Genomic DNA, 25,003 nt, shown 5'->3' on the forward strand with positions numbered 1-25,003 from the left:
TACAGACTTGCTTTCAAGAACTCCGTACAACTCCTGTTCTCAGCATTATTTTTATTTACATGTTTTGTTTTCTTTTGCACATTGGTGTTTGTCAGTCTTTTTTATGCACAGTTTCGAGTAAAATTACATTGTATTTCTTCTTTTCTGTAAATGCTTGCTACCAAATGAATCTCAAGGTAGTATCTGGTAACAAATAACAGGAATTCTGCAGATGCTGGAAATTCAAGCAACACACATCAAAGTTGCTGGTGAACGCAGCAGGCCAAGCAGCATCTATAGGAAGAGGCGCAGTCGACGTTTCAGGCCAAGACCCTTCGTCAGGACTAACTGAAGGAAGAGTGAGTAAGGGATTTGAGGGATCTGGTAACAAATGCATACTTTGATAATAATTTTAAACTTTGACCTTTGACTTGGGAGGATGGGGTTGGTGGAATAAGGGAAATAGGTAGAAGTGTGAAAGGAGCAGCAGAAGCTAGTTCAGTTTAATGTGCTGAAGTGTTGAAGAGAGTAATGGAAAGTGATAGAAAGGTTTGTGAAAATCTTGGCTGTAGATCACTTTATCAGTGCAATGGATTTCTAATGAAAATCCCTCTGCTGTTCAAAATAAAGTAAACGCTGCAATATCAGCTGGCATGGAGACATAAATGGAGTTGGAAGAAGTAAAATACAACCATTATAAAAACCTGAAACACATTTATTGTCTACTTCTGCTTCTCATCATTGCATCCCACCTGGTTGTCATGGCTGAGGAAAAGAGTGACAGATAATGACATGTGAGGTAAAATACAGAAAAACTATCTCTCATTCCTCTCTCTCTATGACAATTAGACTATATCTTTTAGATCCTGATGTGATGAGCTGAAGTGAATACGTCGTTTTGCCATTTTGATGAAATACTCTGAGTGAAAAGGAAGGGGAAGGGCGGCAGAGTGCCTAACATACTGAAGCAAATACGAAGAAGGGATGCCAGCAGCTATATTTCATTGGGAGTTTGAGGAGATTTGGTACATTACCAAATTCTCTAGCAAATTTCTACAGATGTGCCTTGGGGAATATTCTGACTGACTGCATCACCATCTGGTAAGGAGGGGCCACTGCATAAGATCGGAAAAAGTTTCAGAGTGTTGTAAACTCAGGCAGCTGCTTTGTGGCACAAAGCTCCCCACCATCGAGTGCCACACAACTAGGAGAACACAAACAGGGTTCTGCACCCTGCAAGAAACTGAACTGAGCAGATCTCGTTGTGGATTCAACAACAACCTTGCACTCACTGTCAGTAAGATCAGTGAATTGATTGTGGACTTCCAGAATGGGACGTTGAGGGAACACACACCAGGTCGTCATCGAGGGGTCAGCAGTGGAAAGGGTGCGCAGCTTCAAGTACCTGTGTGTCAACATCTCTGAAGATCATTCCTGGCCCCATATATTAATGCAATTATGAAGAAGGCACATAGGCAGCTTTATTTCATTAGGAGTTTGAGGAGATTTGGTACGTCACCAAACAGTCTGGCAAATTTCTACAGACGTACGGAGAAGAGCGTTCTGACTGGTTACATCACCGAAGGTGCCAATGCAAAGGATTAGAAAAAGCTGCGGAGGGTTCATCATGGGCACTGGCCTCCATACCAGCTTCAAAAAGGGGTCCGTCGGGAAGGTGGTATCCCTCATTGAGGACCTCCACCATCCAAGACATGCCCTGTTCTCATTACCACCATCAAGGAGGAGGTACTGGAGCCTGAAGGCGCACACTTATTGTTTTAGAAACAGCTTCTTCCCCTCCACCATCTGTTTTCTGAGCAGTCTGTAAACCCATGAACACTACCTTTTCGCACTACTTATTTATTTTTTGTATTTCTTATTGTAACGTATAGTTTTATTTTTATTATTATGGATTGCACTGCACTGCTGCAGCTGCTAAACGACAAATTTAATGGCATCTATCAGTGGTAATAAACCCAAGTTCTGAGAGGGTCGGGAATGCAGAGCACAAAGGTGCACTCTGGGCACGTGAGACAGGGCATTTGAATGAGGGTGGTATGTGAGAAGATTCAGGGTAAGTAATGTGAGAAGGGTGGACAAGAGGGAAGGCGTGCAAGGTATGTAACTGTTGGGGTACATGAGAGGGGTCTGGGGTAGGGGGGCTGGAAGAGTTAAAGGGTGTACAAGAGGGAAGGGCAGGAGCGTGCCCACGTATGCGCGCTCACTGACCGGGGCAGGTGAGGAGGGGCCGATGTAACCGCGGACACACGGGGTTGCGGTCACTGGGAGATGGGCGGAGGAGCTGGACTCACAGGGAGGCGGTTTCAGCAACAGCGCCAGCAGCAGGTTCAGCGCCGTCACTCTTCAAGTCACCTCTGAACAGAAAGCCGACGGAAAGCCCGAAGAAGCACCTCAGCCCGAGAGTTGCTCGCAGACGGCAGGAAGCGCCGCGCTCCGGCAGCAAGGAGCCGGCTAAAATGTATCAGGGCCACATGCAGGTTAGTGCTGGAGTCAGTGTTTCTGTAATTCGCTAAAAAAACAAATTAGAGGTAACCTCAGCATGAACGTTAGCTTTACATGGTTAAAATGCATTCAGAGTGAAACGAGCCAATGGCATGCAAAATGAAAAGGAAATAAGTGGCAAGGTTATGAGACGATCGGGCTTTTGTCTGCGATAGTTACAGAATTGTATCTAAATAAGACTGAAGTTTTCGGTTGTGTTTTCAGGGTAGAATCAGTCTCCTAATTGGTGTTTAAATTGATGGAGCGCATTCATCAAAGGCAATGGCTTATCTTCAGAAATATATGGAATTCCTATCTCATTTATGAAGGAGGTTTATAGGAATTGGAGTGTAGTTTTACATTGACTGTACGTTTTAATACGTTTAAGTATTTTACAGAAATCTGATGCCTAACATGCGTCGATTCAAGGGCAAGGATGATAGATTGGAACCAGGAAGAATCCTGCCGCTGGTTGCATATATTTAGTGCAACGTTTAGTTTGCTGAAGAAAGCGCAACATTTACGTTATGGGTAGCGTCTTGCAATTGCAGTAATTTATCGCCACGTGAATAACATGCAAGTATCGCATTATCTGAAACAATAAATAACTATTGCAAGCGCCACATATTAAAGATGCATGAGCGCTGAGAGGGCATTGTGTGCAAACAAACGAATTAATCAATTGGAAGCCTTTTAGTCTTTCATTTTTAGAGGTTTGTGTTTGCCGAAAACCAATTTTCTTTCTTTACGTACACACATGCTGAGCCTAATTAGTTTGTAACCTTGAAATTCGCCCCGCTTACACTTCGGAATGATTTTGCGTGAATATTATAATACCAGGTAATCGTTTTTTCGTGCGCTTCATACTGCTCCTTACTGCATGCATTGATCTTATAATTCCGTGATAAATGTGCCCACGTTCCACTCCGGTGGTTACAGGAGAATCCGTAGGTAGGACCCGATTCGCATAACGTCACGCTGCACAACGCAGGCAATACATCGCGCCACAGTGAAGGCAACTGCCTCGCATACTTCCGTGTCTTACTGTGATTAATTCTCAGTAAACCTCTTTAATGGCATAGTTTGGCAACATGAAGAATGGTGTCATTCGTGAGCTGTTATTTATGTTGTGGAAGATAGGTAAATTGATTCTTTTAAATTGCTGATCACTTTTTAATTGAATTGGACCAGATTTCTGTAGCCTAACATCGCCCAAGTGTGTACGATAAGACATGCCGTTCAAATAAGCAATACTACAGTCAACTTTTCCATTTCTTTTAAACCGGCGTTACATAAATTCTCACTGTTGTATTTTGTTCACGTATTCGCATTTACAAAGTTGGGCAAACGTTTTCCAAACGATAGATCTTTAACGATGACTGGAGCAGCAACCATTTCTAGCAGAAACGGGTCAGATGCAATACAGAAAGCCCTAAGATTAATATCTGACGACTTATGCCAGTCTTATTTTCTAAATCAATTTTTATTTCTTTATTTCTATTATAATGTCTTATTTCTTTACTAATGCTTTATTTCTATTCTAAGTACCTTGTAAAACTGAAACATTTTGATAAACATATACAACAGGAAAAGTACAGTTCCCTTAATTCTTTCTCAAATATTTCTACATACACTTATAAAGATGACAATTTAAGTGCAATTTTCTGTTAAATAAAAGGCAGTTTGAGAATTGTACAACATTTTAATTTGGTTATTTTTCCACCAATCTTAACCAGTTAGCTTAAAAAGCAGGTAGAGTACTGACGTGTGTAAAGTGTGCAATACTGGTGAGCTACACACTGTACATTTTTAATAATGTTAATTTTGAAAACCAAAAATTTGTATAATGCATATCTAATTAAAGATAACCTGTTTATATTGTCAAGGCAGACACAAGTAATACTCCAAAAATATTGATTTCTTTTCCCATTGTCTGACATTCAGCTTTCACTAAATACAATAAATGTTTGTGTATCTCCAGTATTTTTGATTTATTTCAAATTTGTGACCTCTGCAGTTTGTGTTTTGTTCATGGACATCTTAATAGATTTCAAACTTATTATGTGGGTAGTGAATAGAAAAAAAATAATAGCGTGTAGTTTCCACTTTAAAGAACCTATTTTGTCTTTGGTGTGCAATTTTCACCCAGACAGACCTAGATATGAGCTACTTGAGCAACTTTAAATCAGACATTTTATATTTAGAATGTTTTGGGTTTTATCATTTATTCTAATATTAAAAAAAACTATGGAGTATCCGATCTTAGGGACAGCAATTGAATGTGAAGAACCAGGATAATAGAGGAAAAAGTGGTATAAAAATGTAAGCTGTTTCCCCTTCTCATCATATTAGGTAGAGACGACGACAGATAATCGATGTTAGAGTAAGCAGAGTAAATTGGAAATACTGTTGAACAATAAGAAAGGAGCTAATCTTAAAAGCATTGTTTCTTCCATATTCTATCAACATTCCTCTAATTTTACGGCTTTGTGGACCAACTATTGCTCTGAGCAGGAAATTTTTACAAGGTCTGAAAACTGTAGTGCATTAATGAAACACTATATAAAGGAAAACTTCTAGCTGTACCGCAATAGAAGTCAATGTGCACGGGAACATTTCAGTTATTGTGCAGCCACCCAACTGCGCTGCTTAGAGGGGACAGTGTTAGACTTACTAGGTGCTATGAGAAGGCCTTTGGTGCATCCAGTCAGCTGTATCTCTGCAGTATTTTGAATAACCTGAGGCCGTTAGGAAATTAGAATCATCGGCATATGAGGTAGGAGAAGGCAAATGGATCATACTGCCTTCCATAAAAATTGCTGGTGAACACAGCAGGCCAGGCAGCATGTATAGGAAGAGATACAGTCGACGTTTCGGGCTGAGACCCTTCGTCAGGACACGAGCCACTAGCAATTTTTATGTGTGTTGCTTGAAATTCCAGCATCTGCAGATTTCCTCGTGTTTTTGATACTGCCTTCCACGCGTCTTTTCTCTGGTTACTTTCTGGGTGCATAATGTATGTAGGTGTACTGAAATTTATCTTCCGTGAGAGGTTAGGTTTAAAAACATGTCAGGGTTAAAGCATGTCAGAATTCTAGCAGTAATTTGATGACTTTCTGGACTTGGTTTACTGAATAAGGCTGCAGTTGAAATTCCACGACTATCTCCTGCAAGGGGAAGGTTTGCGGTTTAAGTGGTTATTTGTTCATTTAGGTCTGGTATTGACTTTGTAGAGGTTTTCTGGCATCCTTAGGAACTCACCAGTCCCAAGAACTCCAACTAGTGTAAGAGCACAGAGGCAGTAGATGGAGACTGAGCAGTTGCTAGGCTAATCAGGCAATAAGTATGTCAGCCTCTTGGCTTATTTTGTGAGTGGCTCAAGGGTGAAGAAAGAGCAATTTGAACTGTGAATGTAAGAATAATAACATTTCTGCAAAATAATTTGTCTGTTGCTACTGTTAAGTTCATCTGAATGAGTTTTTTACGTAATGAGAGAGGTAGCAATGAGATTTCTATCTTCCTTGCAAGTATATGATCATATCGATCATATCGATGTCAGCTGTCTTTCGCCATGCAACTTAATTGGCCAATCCCCTGGTTCTTAGACATTTCATAGTGATCAGTATTTTCTCTGCGGTTATGGGATTAAAGGGACGCACAAGTGAAATCTGTAGTGTGTATTGCTAGTATGGATCCACTTTGTCAATTAGCTTGGTTGAGCAGCCAAATTCAGGTTATGCTACATGGCAGTTTGTGACGTATACTTGGATTGAAATTGAAAGATCAATCACATCATAACACTCAATGAAAAATCAAAATTTCAGATGCTGGAAATGCAAAATAAAACAGAAAACACTGGAAACACTCAGCTGGTCAGGCAGCATCTATGGGAAGATAAAGAAGGCTACTATTTTGGGTTGAAATCTTTGTCAGAACTGCTCTGTTGAAAGATCAATGATTTGACGTTTTTGTACTTCCACAGATACTGCCTAACTTAGTGTTGCAGCATTTTCTGCTTCTATAACACACTCAGACTAATTTTATACCATAACTCAGAAATAATAATGAATAAAGGTGAACTGAAGCTGTGGTTCAGTAGGAGATACACTTCTGAAGTCTTTGCATTGTGTTTTTTTTTGCAATGCAGAGTACAAGAAGATACACACAACTAATACTGGGTGAAGAATGGGATTTTGTCTCTGACTTTTGGGCTATAACCTATTATAGAATTCATGCTTTTTTTCCATTGTATTTTATTCTAATCCAAATTCACTAGACGTATTTCATTAAATTATTCGAACTGAAAGTTGGAGAGAATTGGACAGGTATTATAATAATCAGCAATTTGCTTGAAATACATTGAGTTTCATTTGCTGATACTAAGTTGTTAATCTTGAGTATGAAAAAGCAGTAGAAAATGCTTTTGTAAGGGTATAAGAGAGAAGGTTGTTTTGGCCAATTATCAAAATAATTCAGTGGAAGCGAGTAGTACATTTGTTGTTGGACAGGAATACCAATAGGTGATGTGAGTGCACATTTCAATTTCCAAGAATGAAATCTAGATTTAGTAAAATAAAATGGTTTCAAGCCAACAAATATCAAAATATTGCAGATATAAATTGATAGAAACAAGCTTTGTGAGCTTCACCCATTAGGATGAGATTTTAATATTATTGATGCTAATTTCAAAATGCAAACTATTTCTTGAAATACATGCAGTAGAAAATAATATTTAACATCTTAGATTCAGGAAAACTCATCTGAAGAAAAAATATATTTTGTTCTGAGCAACTAAAACCTAGAAATACAAGAGAAGAAATTTGAGGTACAGACCATCTGAAGGACAAGTCATTATTATTTATGCAGTTTATTAGATTATCTTCCTGGAGCATATTTCAACACTAAGTTAATTATTAGATTTCTTATTATTTTAGTGATTGTGGCTCTAGTTACTTGGCAGCCGAAGAAGAAAAATGTGAAAATTATACAGAGGAGAACTCATGCCATTTTGCTTTAAGTACAATGCTTCTTGTAGAACCCGAGGGGTTTGCTTTGTTTTGTAACTGTGTCTTCGTGGATCTATTAGTAAGGCAGACTGCTGCCTTCTCTTGCTGAAAATTGGACCCAGGAGTATACATGCACTGTATCTGTAGAGTCAGCATAACACAACACTAATGCAGTAAGCAGACCAAGAGCATGAGGACTACATTTCTGTTATCAGTGAACCAGACTTTAATTTTTAAAAATGAAATGTCTTTAGATCTATAAGGAACGCAGCTTTTACTAACTCAGTAGCTCAGAATACTCTGTCACTGAAAATCAGTGAGAATAGTTTTTTTATGAAGTTTACTTGCAGCCTTAAAGGAAGCATGGAAAAGTATGTCCTCTATGGTGTAATGTTGAATGAGTATCATTATCATATTTTATATTAACAGTTGATATTTATAGTCCACTGTAATAGCTTCTACAACACAACGATTATGCACGGTAGATTGAAGTTCGTCAGCAAGACGGGTATGCACATTCACTGTCCACCCTTCATTAGGCAGTTTAAAATGTTTTAGTAAACTGAGTTATTGCATGTACCATGTGCAAACCTGTGTAAGTGAAATGAAATTTCCTTTGGAACCATGCTCTATAATTTGCTCTGTGACACAACAAGGAACAACGCTGACAGAATATATCCATAATCATCTCTAGCCGGGTGAAATGCAGGGCTCTGTAAAGTGGTTTGTTTCAGTTTGAAGTAAATTTGTTTTGTGTATATTCTGCTCTGTTTAGTGGAGAGCTCCAAGGCTTAGACACGGTGATGATAAAGCACAGAAATAGGCCCTTCAGTCATGGTTGGTTGTCCATCATATCTGACAATGACAGGAAACCTGTGTGGGAGAGTATTTCATTTGGGCAGTTCCACTCTTTTGACCTCAAAAATTTGGGTCCAGTGGTACAAACAAGCGTCACAAACTGGTGTCTTCCTTGGTTGCAGTGGATAACCATGATGTCTTCTGTGCCCTTCGCTCTCTACAGGGGGTTGCAGAACTGCCTTCCTAGCTGTCGGATCTCACTGGAGATCTCATCAGCTCAGTCCGCCGGAGCTGATTTTGCATGCTAGGACAGGGATATCCCTATCTCACTGGTGTATGAGGCCACTGGCTACGCTCACCTGGTTTAGCCAGCCTGTCGAAGCGGTGTACCAGGGCATGGCCACTGTCGCATACAAACAGCTACTTGGAACCACCGGTGAGAGCCGAGTGTCCGGTGGAGACCAAAGGTGAGTGAGTTGCCCCGGAATGGACATGACAAGCCCCTTTACTACCGGGTGCTACCCTCCCTGGATACCACATTCATGCCAATACAGCAAGGAAATCAGCTCTGTGGCTCAATTGGACCATGCCAACCTGGATTGCCATGGGAGCTGGTTCCAATTCCCCACATATGGTCCATGTGTCTCTAAACCTTGTCCATGCCCTTGTCCAAATAACTACCATAATTTACCTGCTTAACCACTTCCTCAGGTAGCCCATCCCATACAATCCTTTAGTTGGTAAAAAGATACAACTTGGGTTCCTGTTAAATCTCTCCCCTCTCACCTTTAACCTATGTCTTCTAATTATTGATTCGTCAAACCCTGAGGAAAAGACTGTGCATTCACCCCATTTATATCCTTCATGATTTTATACAGCTCTGAAAGATCAACCCTCATTCTCCTACATTTCAGTGAAGAAAAATCCCAACCAGCTCAAACTTGCTGTATGATGCAGTCAGTCCCAGCAAATCCCCTCTGCACGCTTTCAAATTATTGACCTCTTCCCTATAGCAGGGTGACCAAAACTGAACACGATATTCCAAATGCAGCCTCCTCAACGTCATGTGCAGCCCATCATTTTGTCTTCCTGAGTGTTGCCACTTTCAGGGAACTGTATGTTCTTGTCCCTCTAGATCTGTCTGTCCTATGATACTCCCCAAGGCCTTACTGTTCACTGTGAAAGTCCTACCCTCACTTGTCTTTCCAAACTGCAACATCCTCACACTTACCTGAATTAAACTCTATTTACCATTCCCCAGCTGATCAACATCCCGCTGTAATCCCTGTTAACCACCTTCACTGTCCACAACACCACCTATTTCAGTGTAATCTGCACTCTTACGAACTATGTCTTGTACATTCCCATCCAAATCATTGATGAAATGACACTAAATCAATAGTCTGTGGAACTAAGTCCATCTGCCTTACCCGTAAAACTCCTTGCATTGAAATAAGCCTGACCCTGCCTGTTTGACAAAGTCAAGTTTATTGCCATGTGCAATGAAAAAATCACTTGTAGTAATACCATAGGAACACAGCACAACAGAAGCTGCATACGAGAAAAGAAAAACACACAAATTAAACATGAATTACACACTTTGTGCAAGAAAGAACACCATCAGACAAAAACAACTCCATTCCAGAGCAAAGTGATTGCCAGAATAAGTGTTGCCAAGCCACAGTATACACAGTATGTCAGGCATGATGGAGCAGTAGTGGACAGAATGAACGTATTGATGGTGCATGGGATACACCGAGTGTTTGGGCTGCCTGAGTACCCCACTGTTTATAGCCCAGTCAGATTGAATCTCTGGTCACTGGTGTCTCTTGGGATGTTGATGTTGGGGAGTCTTGGTATGAGTCATAGATAAATGTTGGGCTTGCTGTCTTGTTAGAGATGTTCATTGTGCAAAATGTCCTATGCCGTTCATCAGGCTGTGGCTGATTGCTGTCTAGGTCTTGCTGTAAATTGGTATGGAGTGCTTGTTAATGAAAGTTAACATTGTGCAATCGTCAGCAAATATCCCGACTTCTGACCCTATTATAGATGGAAAATCATCACTGAATGTTTGAGCCTTCAGAAAACCCCGCAGTAATCACCCAACGGCTGGCATGATTGACTTCCAACACCTATAGCCATCTTCGTGAGCATGAGGAATGACTCTGACTCAGGGGTGGCCAACCTTTTACATTCCGTGCATCAATTTTTTCACGCACAAGTTCTTTATTAGCATATTTTTACAAGAATTGTGAGGGTACAAGAGTTGTATGGCGCATCCAAACTCGTGAGTGAAAGAAATGACTAATGGAATGTAAAAGGTTGGCCACCCTTTAGTCTATTATCTGCTGTTTGATGCTACACTTGGTCAAATGCTGCCCTGATGTCAAGAGCAATCATCTCACCCCCACCATGTTTGGACTGTAGAGGCAAATAATCGTAGTAAATCCAAACACAGCCTTAGTGAGCTGATTATTGATAAATGTGTGCTGGCTGATTGCATTATTAATAACTCCATCCAGCTCCCTGCTGTGCACTGATCAGGCGGGAATTTGTTGGAATTGATTTGCCGTGCTTTTTGTGAACAAATGCATCAGAATTATTAAATTATATTGTCAGGTAGATGTCAATGTTGTAGCTTTACTGGAACAATTTAGATTGTATGTTGTAGTGTACTGGTATATGGTAACCGCTATGCAGAGTATTGGATAGGATAAACACCTGATGAGCAATAGGTGGAACCAGATTTGGGGAGGGATGAACACAGGTAAAAGGAAACCATGATAGTGTAGCAGTTAGCACCATTCTGTTACAGCTTGGGGCACTCCGGAGATCGGAGTTCAGTTTCAGTGCCGTTCTGGAAGGAGTCTCGGTACGACCTTCCTGTGGAATGCATGGGTTTCCTCCGGGTACTCTGGTTTCCTCCCACTGTCCAAAGATGTATCGGGTAGGTTAATTGGTCATTATAAATTGTCCCGTGATTAGATTAGGGTTAATTAGGTTTGTCGGGGGATGCTGGGAAGGCCTAGCTGGAAGGGCCTCCCCCGCCCTGTAAACAAATAAAACTGGATGGATGTGTGGTTGTGTGTCAGAGAGAACCGGAGAATTCTAGCGAATTAAATAGAATATAAAATGTTCTTTTTCACGTCTGCCTTTAGCTTCTCTGTAGCAATGGGTAGGCCAAAGGCAAAAGGGTCAGTATGGGATTGGGAAGGAATGTAAAATGACATGCCACAGGTGCTTCACAAAACGTGGCCCAATCTACACTTTGTTTCACAAGCAAATATGTAAAGGGATGTAAACATGCAACTGTGGAGAGAGTCTGAATAAGCTGAAATTGTCATCTTTGCAGCAAAGTAGCCCAAGAGGATATCTTATTACATTGCATAAGGCTACTAAGACCAAAAGTAAAGTAACTAGAATGAACCTATCTCCCTTATCGCAAGGGGTTAAAAAAGTCACAGGACATATTTTTAAAATAATTGATGGAAGGATTAAAAAGGAAATGAGAGAAATAAAAATGTAGTGTTAGGGGTCCGGAACCTGATGCCAAAAAAGGTGGAGGAGAGAAATGTTATCACATCTGCACTGTTCTTGTATGTGTACATGAAGAGCTATATTAAATACTAGAAGGTGGAATTAGAATGGAGAGCTCTTTTCATTTTCCAATTGGCTTTGTGTCATAAATTTTGATTGCATATGCATAATTCATGAGAATAGCTTGGAGAGGTGGAATAAACAAGATGCATATGTTAGTGCAGTTTTCCATATCTCTTACTATTAAAATAAGGACCTACGCATACAGTCATCAATAAACACTCACCTATGTGATGACTAATTATTGAACGCTTGCATCACCTCCATTGCACCCATTGTAGCCGTGTGAAGCTGCAGCACAGAACGACATTAATGCTACCGAACAAAAGAAAAGCCAGTTAAGTAATTTCACAAAACCATCAGGTCAAACTTCTGGGCTGTTAGCTACAGATTGTTGTGAATGGTGCTGGACAATTTAGAGCTAATAAAAAGTGAGGGCTTCAAGAATATCACTACCTTCATTGATTGCAGGTCTGTAGCCTGTTGAATTCACTGTATGGGGTATGAAGTAATGGATGAGTGCTGGATTGAGCAAAGGCATGGGACCAGACAATATCAGCTGTCATACTGAAGACTTGTGCTCCAGAACAGGCTACATCTCCGGGCAGGCAGGTTACAACAGGACACTTGCCATCAGGCATATCTTCATCAAAAGCAGGGCAAATCCAATATAGTTGATTGTCTAATCAGTTGGCTTTCAATCATTATCACAGCTTTCATGTGGCATTTATTTACCATAACCAACTTATTGATGCCCCCCTTCTCATTTTACCAAGGACCACACAATGTAGCCTTGGACCAAAGTAAAATGGAAAATATTTATTTGTTCTGGTACGTCCGATAGCAGCCCCCAAACCTGTTACCACTACCGTTAATGAACACATAGGAACTCCATCAGCTGAAGGTTCCCTTTCAAGTTGCCTATAATCCAGATCTGAAAATATCATCATTCCTTTCTCATTGCTGGATCTAAATTCTGAAACTCCCTATGCAATTGTTCTGTGGGTGTTCTTTTACTAGAAGGAATACTGGGTTCAAGAAGGCAGTTCACCATACCTAGTGATGGGTAGTAAACCTGGTCTTGTCAGCGATACCAGATCTGAAAGAAATTAATAGATTAAAACAAAATAAATAAAGTTCCATTCAGGTTGAAAGTAATTGAGTGAGCATTTGCAGATCTAACTTATTTGCATTGATTTATTAACTACTTCCCTACAGGGTACATTTATTCAGCTCAGTCAACTTGCCTTCACTTCTGGTTACTCTAATACAGCCAAAATAATGCATGCTTCATGTAGATGCTTTTGCTAATCTTCAAATCTCAAGTGAAATTTGAATAGTGATGTGATTCTACTGCTAAACTGTGTGCGATTGGAACCTGTGATTTGCATTTTGATGGTGTGTTTTTTGGGCGGATTGAGCGATCTGGCAGTTTGCTGTCTCTGAGGAAGTTCAGTGAGGTTGGGAGTGGAATGTGCAGCCTTGTGACCTGGACCTGATCAACTCCATTGCTTTTCCCTGAGGTGCTGAACAAGGCTGAAGTCAACGAAGGTGAGAGTGGAGTGCGGGCTGGTGTTTGGTGCCGTCTGTCTGCATTCGACTGGTCTTCCCCTCCTTGCTAACTGCTGTCAGAGGAAAGTGCAGGAGTTTTGTTTTGTACGTTGCAAGGATTGAATGGCAAGGCTGGTGGCTGTGGAGTCATTTTGTTTCAAGTATTTCTGGATTCTGGTTACTTTTTTTGCGGTTTGTTCTCTGTGATCGGTGAGGACTAGGGCGCCTTGGTGAAGACTGGTTTTGAATTGATCTAACTGAATAATGTCGAGCACATAATTCTCTGAGACTTCTGCCATCTCCAACAGGATCCCACCACCAAGCACATCTTTCCAAGCTCTTAACTTCATCCCTCCCCCTTCAGGTTTCACCTATCACCTTGTGTTTCTCTCTCCAGATTTCCTGTCATTTGTAAACTGAATACTCTTGGGTGGATATTCTGTGTTGCTCTCTGACTATTTGCTGTTTGTGCAATTTGTTCATTCTTTGCACATTGGGTGTTTGATGTTTTCTTTGAATGGGTTCCATGGTGTTTCCTTGTTTCTTGCCTGACTGCAGGAGGATGAACCTCAGTGGTATTCTGTATACATACTTTGATTATAGATGTACTTTGAATCTTTGAAATTTCCTTTCTAAGGTTAGTAACGTCTCTGCAGTCCATACCTCCAATTGTAGTGTTACAGCAAACATCCATTTCCCTCCAGGAGAGTCAAATTCTCAAATCTGTGTCATCGAAGTCCAAAGCATTGGTGTCACACTGTAACGTGTGAATTCTCAAATGATTGCATTAATGGATTCACAGGAAAGTTTGTCTTAAATGTTTGTCAGCTTCCTACCCGAGACTAACAGCTGGAGTGAATGCCACACACTCAGTCATCAGTAGCACTGCCAAACTCTCAACAGAGTTCGATATTCTGGTCTCGTTGGCATGCAGGGCTGGTCATATGACCTCCCCCCTGTGAATGCAGATGCTATTTTGACAGCCCTCCACACTAAAGCTCACTTTTCAACTGCTTCACCGGCAATGCCTGACACCTGTAACCTGACAGGCTGCTCTGTACAAAGAAGGAAAATGCAAAGGACAATGAAGTACCTTGAATCAAGCACAATAAACAGTGGCTGACATTTGTGGAAAACTAGCTCAGCATAAATTACCAACCTTCACTTGCTGGCAAACAGGACAAAAAGCACAAGTTGAGGAAGGTGTTAAAAGGAAAATCATTTCCAATCCTATTTAATTTCAAAGTCGAGACCAGTTGTCGTGGTAAACAATACCAGATTAATACTTGCAATATATGCATTAACTTCCCAAAAGTAAAAGATAAAAGACACTTTATTTCTAATGAATACAGCAGTATGAAGTGTGGAATCAGGCTCTTTGACCCACCACACTCGAGCCCACAATCAAGTAACATCTCTGGTATACTTACCAACTCTTGTCCCATGGTTTTTGCCCACTCATCTACAATTAAGACTTTTGTTTTTGCTGTGGCCAATTAACCTATGGCCAATTAACCTACCAGTTAATTGGCATGTCAGAGGAAAACAGGATGTCATGTCACAGGAAGAATGTGCAGACTCTGCATAGATGGCACTCGGGCATCTGGAGTTGTGAGACAACACATTAACCATGGGTCCACTGCGCCACCCTTCGCAATAAAGAACATAAACTGCAACCACCCCCCAACCTTTTCAGATGAGATTTTGGGTGCCTATCTTGATGTGGTGTTTTATCTATCCATATGCAAATCCTGTGAGTGTGGTGAAAGGGCGCAGAACATTGAACAAGTTCTGCGCAACTGCCCACTTTCACCTGATTTAGCTGGCACTGACCTACTCAACATCAACCGAACAACACTAGAGTGGCTGTCTGTCTGTTGTGACAAGCTATGATGATGATCTATGCATGGGTGATTGCCCCAATGTCAGTCCTAAGAGAAATGAGAGCATGCTGCAGTCCTTCAGAGATTAATAAGTTGCTTAGAATTTGCATTATTGAAGTTTAGATTTGAGCAGATCTACACTATCCGCAGCTTGCAAATATTTGGCATCTGCCAAAAAAAAAAATTAGCCCAGCTGGCATTTTGACTCCAGCAAGCATATTAGTTCATCCGATTGTAAGGGGAAAAATTGCTGTTATCATGGGGGATTGCATTGGAAATGGAGCATGATGTACAGCTGCCCGTTATTAGGATGTGCCTCAGTGCGGTGATGTATATCTGGAAGAGCTGATTTTGGGAAATTGTTGAAATCCTTGTTCTTTCAGTCTGTTCAAGGAAGAAGAAACAGTTAAACCAAGAGCTTGCTTGCTTTTGGTATGAAGCTTTAAGAAATGAATTAATAGTGGAATGCATTTCTGAGAAGGATCTTTATTGCCTCATTTATCATCAATCAGGGGTTTTCTGCAAAGTGACAGCATTCATCAGGACTCATTATAAACTGATAAAGGTTAAGCACTCTTTATCCAAAATTTCAAAATCCAAAAGCATCTGCAATTTTTTTGGGCGCTGATATGCCATCACAAATGAGAAAATTCCACAAGTTCCTGGGAAGATTCCCTGGGAATGTACAGGTTTCTGTGCACCATACACAGTTCTAATAAGTCACCTCACATATGTAATGAATAAAAGTCTTTTTTAAAAAAGGAAAACACAGCATAAAGTGAAAAATAAAGATCCTGATTGTGTATTGAAAGAGTGGATTTGTCAGCTTCAGAGTAAACATTTGCTGTTTAACAGTATGCTGATCATGAAACAAGTAAAGATCTATCTTGACAAATTGAGAATTGAAGGTAATTGTGAATATTCACCAGGCTAGTTGCAGAAATTTAAGAAAAGGCACAGTATTAAATTTTCAAAGATTTGTGGTGATAAAATGTCTACTGATCATGAAGCAGCAGAGGAATTCATTGAGTTTGCTAAGAATGTTGCTGATGAAAATCTAACACACTGAATGGCTGCATAAGTACAAGTGTGTCTTGAGCAAGTCTAAGACAAAGACTGCTTACCAGTAGCAGATGAATTCAAAGTCGCGAATAACGATGATGCCAATCAGCCACTGACTGTCCACTTGAGTGGCCGAGGTAGTGATGGATTACATTTCTGATGGTTCAATGTTTCATGCACAAAATTATAAAAAAAATATTATATAATAACTACCTTCAGTGTAAACGTACAAGCTGCATGTGTATAATGTAAGTGGATTTTCTCTTTAGACTCCGGTCCCATCCCCAAGGTATCTCGTATAGATGCAAATATTACAAAATCCAAAATACAATTCCGGCCCGAAGCATTTTGGAAAAGGGGTGCTCAACCTGTAGTGGATTTGATCAGACTGCCAGGTAATTCTCTGGCAGATAATCCAGTGCATTTAGCAATTGCCTATGCTTGCAGATCATCTTATTGTAGATAGTGTTTGCATCTGTATTCTCTTCAGCTAAACTAAATAGAAACTGACACTGTAGCCAGCCTTCCCCTTGTATTTTCTTACTGCGTTTACTTGTTTCTGCTCACATAATCTGATACAGTAACTGTAAATAAAATGGTGCAAGTGCCAGAGCTGTGTAGTTCCTTTGCCAATCTGCACATTTCAAATGATGAAAGAGGCTCAAGTAATGGTGCTTGCATTAAATGATGCAGCAGTAATTACTGGGATGAATAGGGAGTCCTGCCCAGGCTTGAATCTTGAGTCCTATTATGCTTTCCTCTTACTCTTGCAAGTGTTGCTCTTTAGTCCCTCTGGTTGCTGATGCCATTCATTTGCAGTATCTTTCTAGCTAAAGTTCCAATTTCAGAAATTTTTCTTGTTCAAAGTCAGTAGACATTTTTAAAGTAATTTTATTTAAGATTTTGGGTATGATCTCCTTTGTAGAAAAACTTAATAAATGTTTGATGTAGCTGAAGAAAATTGGTAATAATAATACCTATACGTGATGTGATTTCCATCCCAAAAAACTGCTGTCTACCTGAGTAATTGTCATTGCAGCCACAGGAAATGGAACACCTGCCCTTTTAGCACACACCTTTCCACCAGCTATCCATGGGCCCAAATATCCTTCCAAGTGAAGCAGTGAGCCATTTGCATTTCCAACCTAGTGTACTGCATCCAGTGCTTACAAATGCAGTCTCCTCCACATTGGAGTATCCAAATGATCATTGGGTAACCATTTTTTGCAGAATACCAACGTTCAGCCTGTATGGTTAAGCCCAAGCTTCCTATTATCTGCAACTTTAATTCTCCATTACACTCTCACTCTGTCCTGTCTGTGGCCACCTTCTTTGCTACCGTGAGATCTAAGGCAACCTTGAGGAATAGCATTTTGTCTTCCATCTGAGCACATTTTGCACTCTGTATATCAAATTGTAATATTCAGTAATTCAACTTGTGTACTGAAATTGGCAATTTGCACTGCAAGTCACGCACCTGTGACATTAGCTCCGATTTTCACTTCCCTTTAGCACAGCCTGACCTATATTTCATAACATTTTGCACACTTTTGTATGTTTTATTATTCTATGATTGCTGCCATTAACAATTTAATCACTATTCCCACTGCAACCCATGGCTCAATCCATCACCGATGTTTCTCTGCCTTCTCCACAACTTAAACTTTTCTTTCTGTTCTGAAAAACTGGCTTCAACCTAAAATGTCAGTTCTGCTTCCCCAAACACTGACGGCCTTGCTGAGCGTTAACAGTATTATATATTTCAGATTTCCAGTGTCTGCAGTACTTTGATTTGTGTTTACTGACAGTAATATCTTCTTACGTACAGTATATTCTATTCAATGTTTTGCCTTTAGGCTTTCCTTGTACAATTAAATTCTGGAAATGTATTCAAAAAGTAATCAGGATAGTTTGGTTCATAGAAATACAAGATTGCAGATGTTGATTCAGGTCTAGGCCTGAAACATAGAGTGTCCAATTGACTATGAAATATATATATAGTGCCTCTAAAAGGTATTTACCGCTTTTGGAAGTTTTCGTGTTTTATTGTTTTACAACATTGAACACAGTGGATTTAATTTGGCTTTTTTTGACACTGATCAACAGAAAGACTCTTGTGTCAAAGTAAAAACAGATTTCTACAAAATGATCTAAATTAATTACAAATATAAAACACAAAATAATTGATATAAATAGAATGAAGGCAAAATCTAATAGAAATTTCTATCTGATTACATTATGAGTGAAGGGTAAGCTTTCAAAGGCTAACATCAACAGATGAGGCAAATTTTAATTCGGACAGTGTGGATGCCATCATGGACAAGTTTTCCTTGATGCAGGAGCTGGAGCGAAGGCAGCTGGGGAATACATAGGTCAGAGAATTATCCTTCTCACTGCACAATCTGACTGCTTCAATACCATAATCTTCAAAACAAGCTTTAAGTTATTTGTGTTAGTACCAAGCTTTGTGCATTATGAAACAAAATGCATAGTAATTGTTCCCGCTTAATGTCCAGCAGTGAACATCCAGCACTGGGATGAAATGAGATCATTTCGGCAGGTGTTACAAATGATTAATTAATTTGAGATTAAAATAACTTATTTAGATTGTAGGAGACAAGAGAGTCAAAATGCAATCACTGTTCATTCATTACTATGAGCAAAATAAGAACAAATGCCCCTTCATTCTTGAAAGTAATTACTACGAGAATGGATTTTCACAACAAATATCTTGGATCATTTGTAGATTTATGAAAGGCTCCGAATTGTTAAACCGGATGATAACCATTCAGCTAATTTTACTCATTATTATACTTGTGACTGGCTACAATATGTTGGTCAGAGATGAACAGCCTCTTAAAGTTTTATACCTAATGTCCTGATATTCTTTTGTATTTTTCCCTCGTTGATATTTTAACCCAAGCCATTTTTATTATGTCCCATTTATTTTAAAGTTGTTATTTTAATTAAGGCAGGGAATTTAATTTCAACCTTAATTTTGTGTACTGTATATACTTCAGCCATTAAGTAATGTGCCTAATATGTTGCAGAAAACCTCTAAGTGGATATAAGTCACAACACCACTTAAAGTAATGTAAATCTTTAAATAAATATTGGGTAAAGAAAAAATAGAAGATATTTTAGATATTCTGAATTCCTGGAAATTATTTTGAGGCAAGGAAATAGATGCAATTTTGTAAATGCGTAATAATATGCACTTAACAGCAACTTGGGTTCAATTCTGCACGATCTCTGTGTAATTAGCAGCAAATGACTGCTAAGGTTTTCTCTCAGTGCTTCAATTTCTTCCTACATCCCAAAGACGTACAGATTAGCAGATTATGGGTGTGTGGGTGAGTGTCACAGTGTCATAGCTACTGTATATAATATGGAGATAAGTCATTTGGTCCAACTGCTCCATGCTGACCTAGCTAGTTCCATTTGTCAGTGTTTGGCCCCTAACATACTAAATCCATGCATCTATCCAAGTGTCATCTTTTGTACCTGCCTCATCCACTTCATCTGGCAGCTGATTTCACATTGATGCCACTCTGTGCTTTTTTTAAAAAAAAAACACGCCCCTCCAGTCCAGTTCCTCTTAAATCTTTCCCCTCTCACCCGAAACTTGTGCCCTCTTGTTCTTGGTTCCTCAACTCTTGGGGGTGGGGGGAAGATTGAATGTATTTACTCCCTCATGATTTTATACTCCCCTAGAAGATCACCTGTCAATCTCCTATGCTTTAAGGAATAACTTCATTTTGTTTATTTAGAGATGCAGGCCCATCCAGCCCAATGAGCCCGTTACACCCAGCTACACTCGTAACCAGTTAACCCACTAACCTGTAAGTGTTAAAGAACTTGCACATCCCCTGTGGCTCCACACAAAGGTGTCCCCTTTGGTCCCTAATGTATTTATAAAATCTCTTTGGATCTTCCTTGATCCTCTGCCAAAGTTGTCTCATGACCACTTTTGAATTCCCAGTTTCTTGAGTACATTCCTGCATCCCTATTCTCCTCCAGAAGTTTGCTTGAACCCGGCTGCCTAAACCTGACCTATACCGTCTCCTTTCTCGTGGCCAGTGCCTCAATATCCCTCGGTCATCCTAGGCTTCCTATTCTCTCGCACTGCCATTGACTTCTGCATTGCTTTCCAGCCTCTCATTTACCTCCCCAATGCTTGTGACCCGCTCCTGCCACCACCACCAATCTGGTTTAAATCCACCCTAGTAGTTGCAATAAATCCGTCTGCCAAGGTATTGGGCCCTCTACAGTTCAGATGTAACCCATCACAGTTGTGCAGGTCACCTGTGCTTTAGAAGAGATCCTAATGGTTCAAAGACCCGACTTCCTTCTCCCACCAACAATTTTGCAGCCAGACTGCCACTTGCACAGCCTCCTATTCTTGCCCTCTCTAGCATGTGACACTAGAGATGATCTTGTAACTAACCCTTATAATTTTGTTTCTGACTATTATTTATCAGAGTAAACTGTGGTAGGCAAATTTACATTATTTCCCTTAAATAATATGTAAAGATTGCATCTGCAAATTTTATTCCTAAACTTACCTGATTCTGGTAATAGTTGGCAACTTTTGGGAGTAAGTGAATAACATGGAGCAGCATGAGAATATGCATAATTCACAATGTAATGGCTTGCAATGGATTTTTTTTAGAAAGGCAAAACCAGTTCAGTGAATCTGTCTTCACTGCCTACAGTAAATGCGGTTGATATCCGTCAAAACCTTAAATGTTTAAAGTTCCATCCTGATACTTCAAATACACTTGTTTTCCAGCAGATCACCCATTTACTTTTAGAGCAGGTGTTCCCAACCATTTGGTCCTCAGACCCCTCGGTTACTGGTAAAGCTCCGTAGCATAGAAAAGGTTGGGAACCCCTGTTTTACACCAAACAAGCTTTCCGTGACAGTAAATCAATGATACTGCGTTGTCTTACTAGTTGAAGGGAAAATGGAGCAAAACTAGGGCCTCTGATTCAAGACATGTTACTTCTTTGTGGGGTCCTGAAGTCTGAATCTGGATTTACCACTTATTCCTTATGGAGTCTAGTGGTGCAGTATTCCCATGAACACTCGCAAAGGAATGTTTTAGAAGCTTACCTGAATTGGCCACCCTTAAGAGACTTTGGGAAAGCCACAGTCACTTCCTCACTTAGGCGACTGATTAAAAATCATTGCATTGTTAAAGAAGGATAGCTGCAGTTTATGTTGAGAATCTTTTTCAGCTGCTTGTTAAATTGAAGGTAACAAGTTGAAAGTAGGAATCTGGGAGTTCAATTACTTATCTATCACATTGTTGCAAGAGTTAAAATAGTTATGCAGCATAATAAATGGTGAGAGACTTTCCTGTTCATCTTATTAGGCAGTCCCTCGGGAAAGAGGATACATTTCATCTGGACTTCTCAATTCTGAGGTGACTGGCAAAGCCAATATCAGGTCTTTCACTGTGAAGCAGGAGGTACCTGTCAGGAAAGTGGGTATTTTCTGAGATAATGCATTCCTTCCACAATTTATACTTTATTTCTGATTCTCAAACTTGATTCCCAAATGGCACTTCTCCACCTTGAGCGTTGTGTAAAGAATTCACAAGTCAGTATGGACATTGCAAGTTTTCAAGGATGATCTGAATACAGCCTTGAGTTTCCTCAGAATTCCTGTGACAGAGTCTGTTTCAGGTTCTGATGGAATGTGACCTGAACCTCTTTGTTGTGGAAGAAAAAACTGGCATTGATCTGATTACCCATCCAGTAAAATTGGACGATTTTGACAGTGATGATATTCGTGAGGTGTCTTGTTGTGCCTGTGGTAGGCAGTCCAAATCTAGGAGGCAGATGAGGGGAAAAAGTCTCTATTTGGTAAGCCACAGGCCTTGTGGTCTATCTGAGGTTTGATGCTCAAATATATTTTTCCACAATCACAAAGGTTGTGCTGGCTAATTGAAGCTGATGGAGATTGATATGATATTGATCAACTGTATATTTCAAGAATTTTATCTTCTCTATCACATCTAGCAAACATCCTGCTATCTGAATATATCAAGCAAGAGGATGGTAGAGAATATGTGTTGCTATCAGCAGGTTTGGTACTGCACAGAGCCTCTATATGCCTGTTGAAGGAATATAGGAGAAAATTTGCAACATGCATTGAAAAGGGATGAAGAGTGAGTAGGGTGTTTCCTACAATGCCTTATTTTGAAGTTTATTACTTGGTTCTATTGGGGGTGGGGATAGCAAGCTATCCATATTATTTATTCTAGTACAGGACCTCTCCAGGTTATGAATGCCCAACTTGTGTCCAGCTCGTACATATGGTTGAGAGCTTGGGCTCACTCCCTCACGATTTTCTCTCCTCTGTAAGATCACTTGTCAGTCTCCTGTACTCTAAAGGATAAGTTATTTTATTTATTTAGAGAATAAATAAATTCTGGTGGGATGTATCTTACAGCTGCTGTGGATCTGCAGGCATCTTCTGTCATGTGAGAACTCATTTGCATCTCGTAGAGAAACTGGTTGAATTAAACAACCTGCTTTAATTACATGTTGCCTTTGGTGTACCTGTTTTAAAATTTAAATATATTGCTAGGCAGCCCCATATCCAACTTGCGAACTGTTCAGGTTATCTCTTTGGAGAGAAGGAGGATGAGAGGAGACATGATAGAGGTATACAAGATAATAAGAGGAATAGATAGAGTGGATAACCAGCGCCTCTTCCCCAGGGCACCATTGCTCAATACCAGAGCAATCTGAGACATATAAGATTATTAAGGGATTGGACAAGGTAGAGGCAGGAAATATGTTCCAGATGCCGGGAGAGTCCAGTACCAGAGGGCATGGTTTAAGAATAAGGGGTAGGTCATTTAGGACAGAGTTGAGGAGGAACAACTTCTCCCAGAGAGTTGTGGAGGTGTGGAACGTGCTGCCTCAGAAGGCAGTGGAGGCCAATTCTCTTGATGCTTTCAAGAAGGAGCTAGATAGGTATCTTATGGATAGGGGAATCAATAGTTATGGGGATAAGGCAGGAACCGGGTATTGATAGTAGATGATCAGCCATGATCTCAGAATGGCGGTGCAGGCTCGAAGGGCCGAATGGTCTACGTCTGCACCTATTGTCTACTGTCTATTGCCTAAGAGGATATGGCTTTAAGGTAAGGGGTGGAAAGTTCAAGGGGGATATTAGAGGAAGGTTTTTTACTCAGAGAATGGTTGGTGCGTGGAATGCACTGCCTGAGTCAGTGGCAGAGGCAGATACACTAGTGAAGTTTAAGAGACTACTAGACAGGTATATGGAGGAATTTAAGGTGGGGGCTTATATGGGAGGCAGGGTTTGAGGGTCAGCACAACATTGTGGGCCGAAGGGCCTGTATTGTGCTGTACTATTCTATGTTCTAAGGAAGGAAATCTAGGTGTTCTCCTATCTCTTACAGGAGAGAAGCATTGTTGTGTGGTGATTGCAGGTTTAACCCCTGCACAGGTTCACTTAGCAGTGTTAAATTTAATATGACTGTAATTCACCCAGTTATATTAGAAATCCAAATATTTCAAATCTTTTGTGATTTATTTTTAAACTTTAGTGCATCTTTCTTTGCCTTTGTTCTTACTGTCAATATGGATCTGAAGCATCAAAGATCTCTGAAGGACCTTGTTTCTATTTTATTATTTTCTGCTTCTGTCCCTATTGATTTAACACTCTGGGGGTCCTCTGCCCTTCTGTTACAACCTTTTGCTCACTCATCCCAGTAAGACTATAGACCTTGAAGTGAGCTTGTCAGCACATTTGTCATTCTGTGATTTTTCTTAGAGACATTGAAAAGTTTGGTAAAGAAGATGGGAGCCCATTTTTTTTCCAAAGATTATAGAACAAGTAAGGTTACTTATAACTGCTTACTGTTTTATTTCAATTTCAGCATTCATTATGAATAAAGATATTCATTATGAACTGAAATGTTTGAAATGGATTTGTGCCAATGTGTGTGAGTAAATTAATAATACATTATAATTACTGAGTTATTAATGAACAGAGTACATTTATTGAGAAGTAAGTAGGTTTGAAATTTAATATCTGTTGTTGTTCTTGGTATAAATTACTGGCCAATTGCCTCATCTCTATCCATTCTGTAGATCAAAATATTAACCGAAGTGTAAACTTACTGTAAAATTTCCCATGAAGTACTGCAGTCCTTTTTTTTAATTTCAGGAAGCTTAAATAAGAAATAAGATTGGACATGGTGCCACACAAATACATTTCCTAACTTTCTTGTTCTCTTCAAGCATACTTAGGAAGAGTTCACAGTGTAGGCACTCTTTTAAAAACTTGTAATACGATATGTAGGCTTCAAACTGCCTACATCAATGAGCATATTGTCAGTAAAAATATATACATTTTTAAAATATGCACTTTTCCATGAAAAAGTCTACATCTGGAAGAAACAGTAAATCAGTTATCCAAGAAGTTGATGTAGTCTGTTGAATTGCTACGTTTTTACAATGATCCATCAGCCATTCTATTTCTCTGACTGAAGGAATATCTGATTACGTAAGCTTTATAAATGCTGACATGGTATCTTGCCCAGTACTATTGAGGCAAAAACCTCAATGTGGTGACAGGAAGAA

General features: G+C 39.9%; 1 protein-coding gene across 4 annotated transcripts in view; it reads left to right on the forward strand.

Moving 5' to 3' along the window:
* Positions 1-2,262: 2,262 nt before the first annotated feature.
* Positions 2,263-25,003, forward strand: part of pex5la (peroxisomal biogenesis factor 5-like a) — a 178,671-nt gene continuing 155,930 nt past the window's right edge. For all 4 annotated transcript variants that reach the window (XM_063045753.1, XM_063045757.1, XM_063045754.1 and 1 more), the window contains exon 1: positions 2,263-2,477. In XM_063045753.1, coding sequence (XP_062901823.1) covers positions 2,457-2,477 — 21 coding nt within the window. In that variant the 5' untranslated portion in view covers positions 2,263-2,456. The remainder of the gene's footprint in view (positions 2,478-25,003) is intronic.

The sequence above is a fragment of the Mobula hypostoma genome, chromosome 4 (assembly GCF_963921235.1).
Source record: "Mobula hypostoma chromosome 4, sMobHyp1.1, whole genome shotgun sequence".
NCBI lineage: Eukaryota > Metazoa > Chordata > Chondrichthyes > Myliobatiformes > Myliobatidae > Mobula > Mobula hypostoma.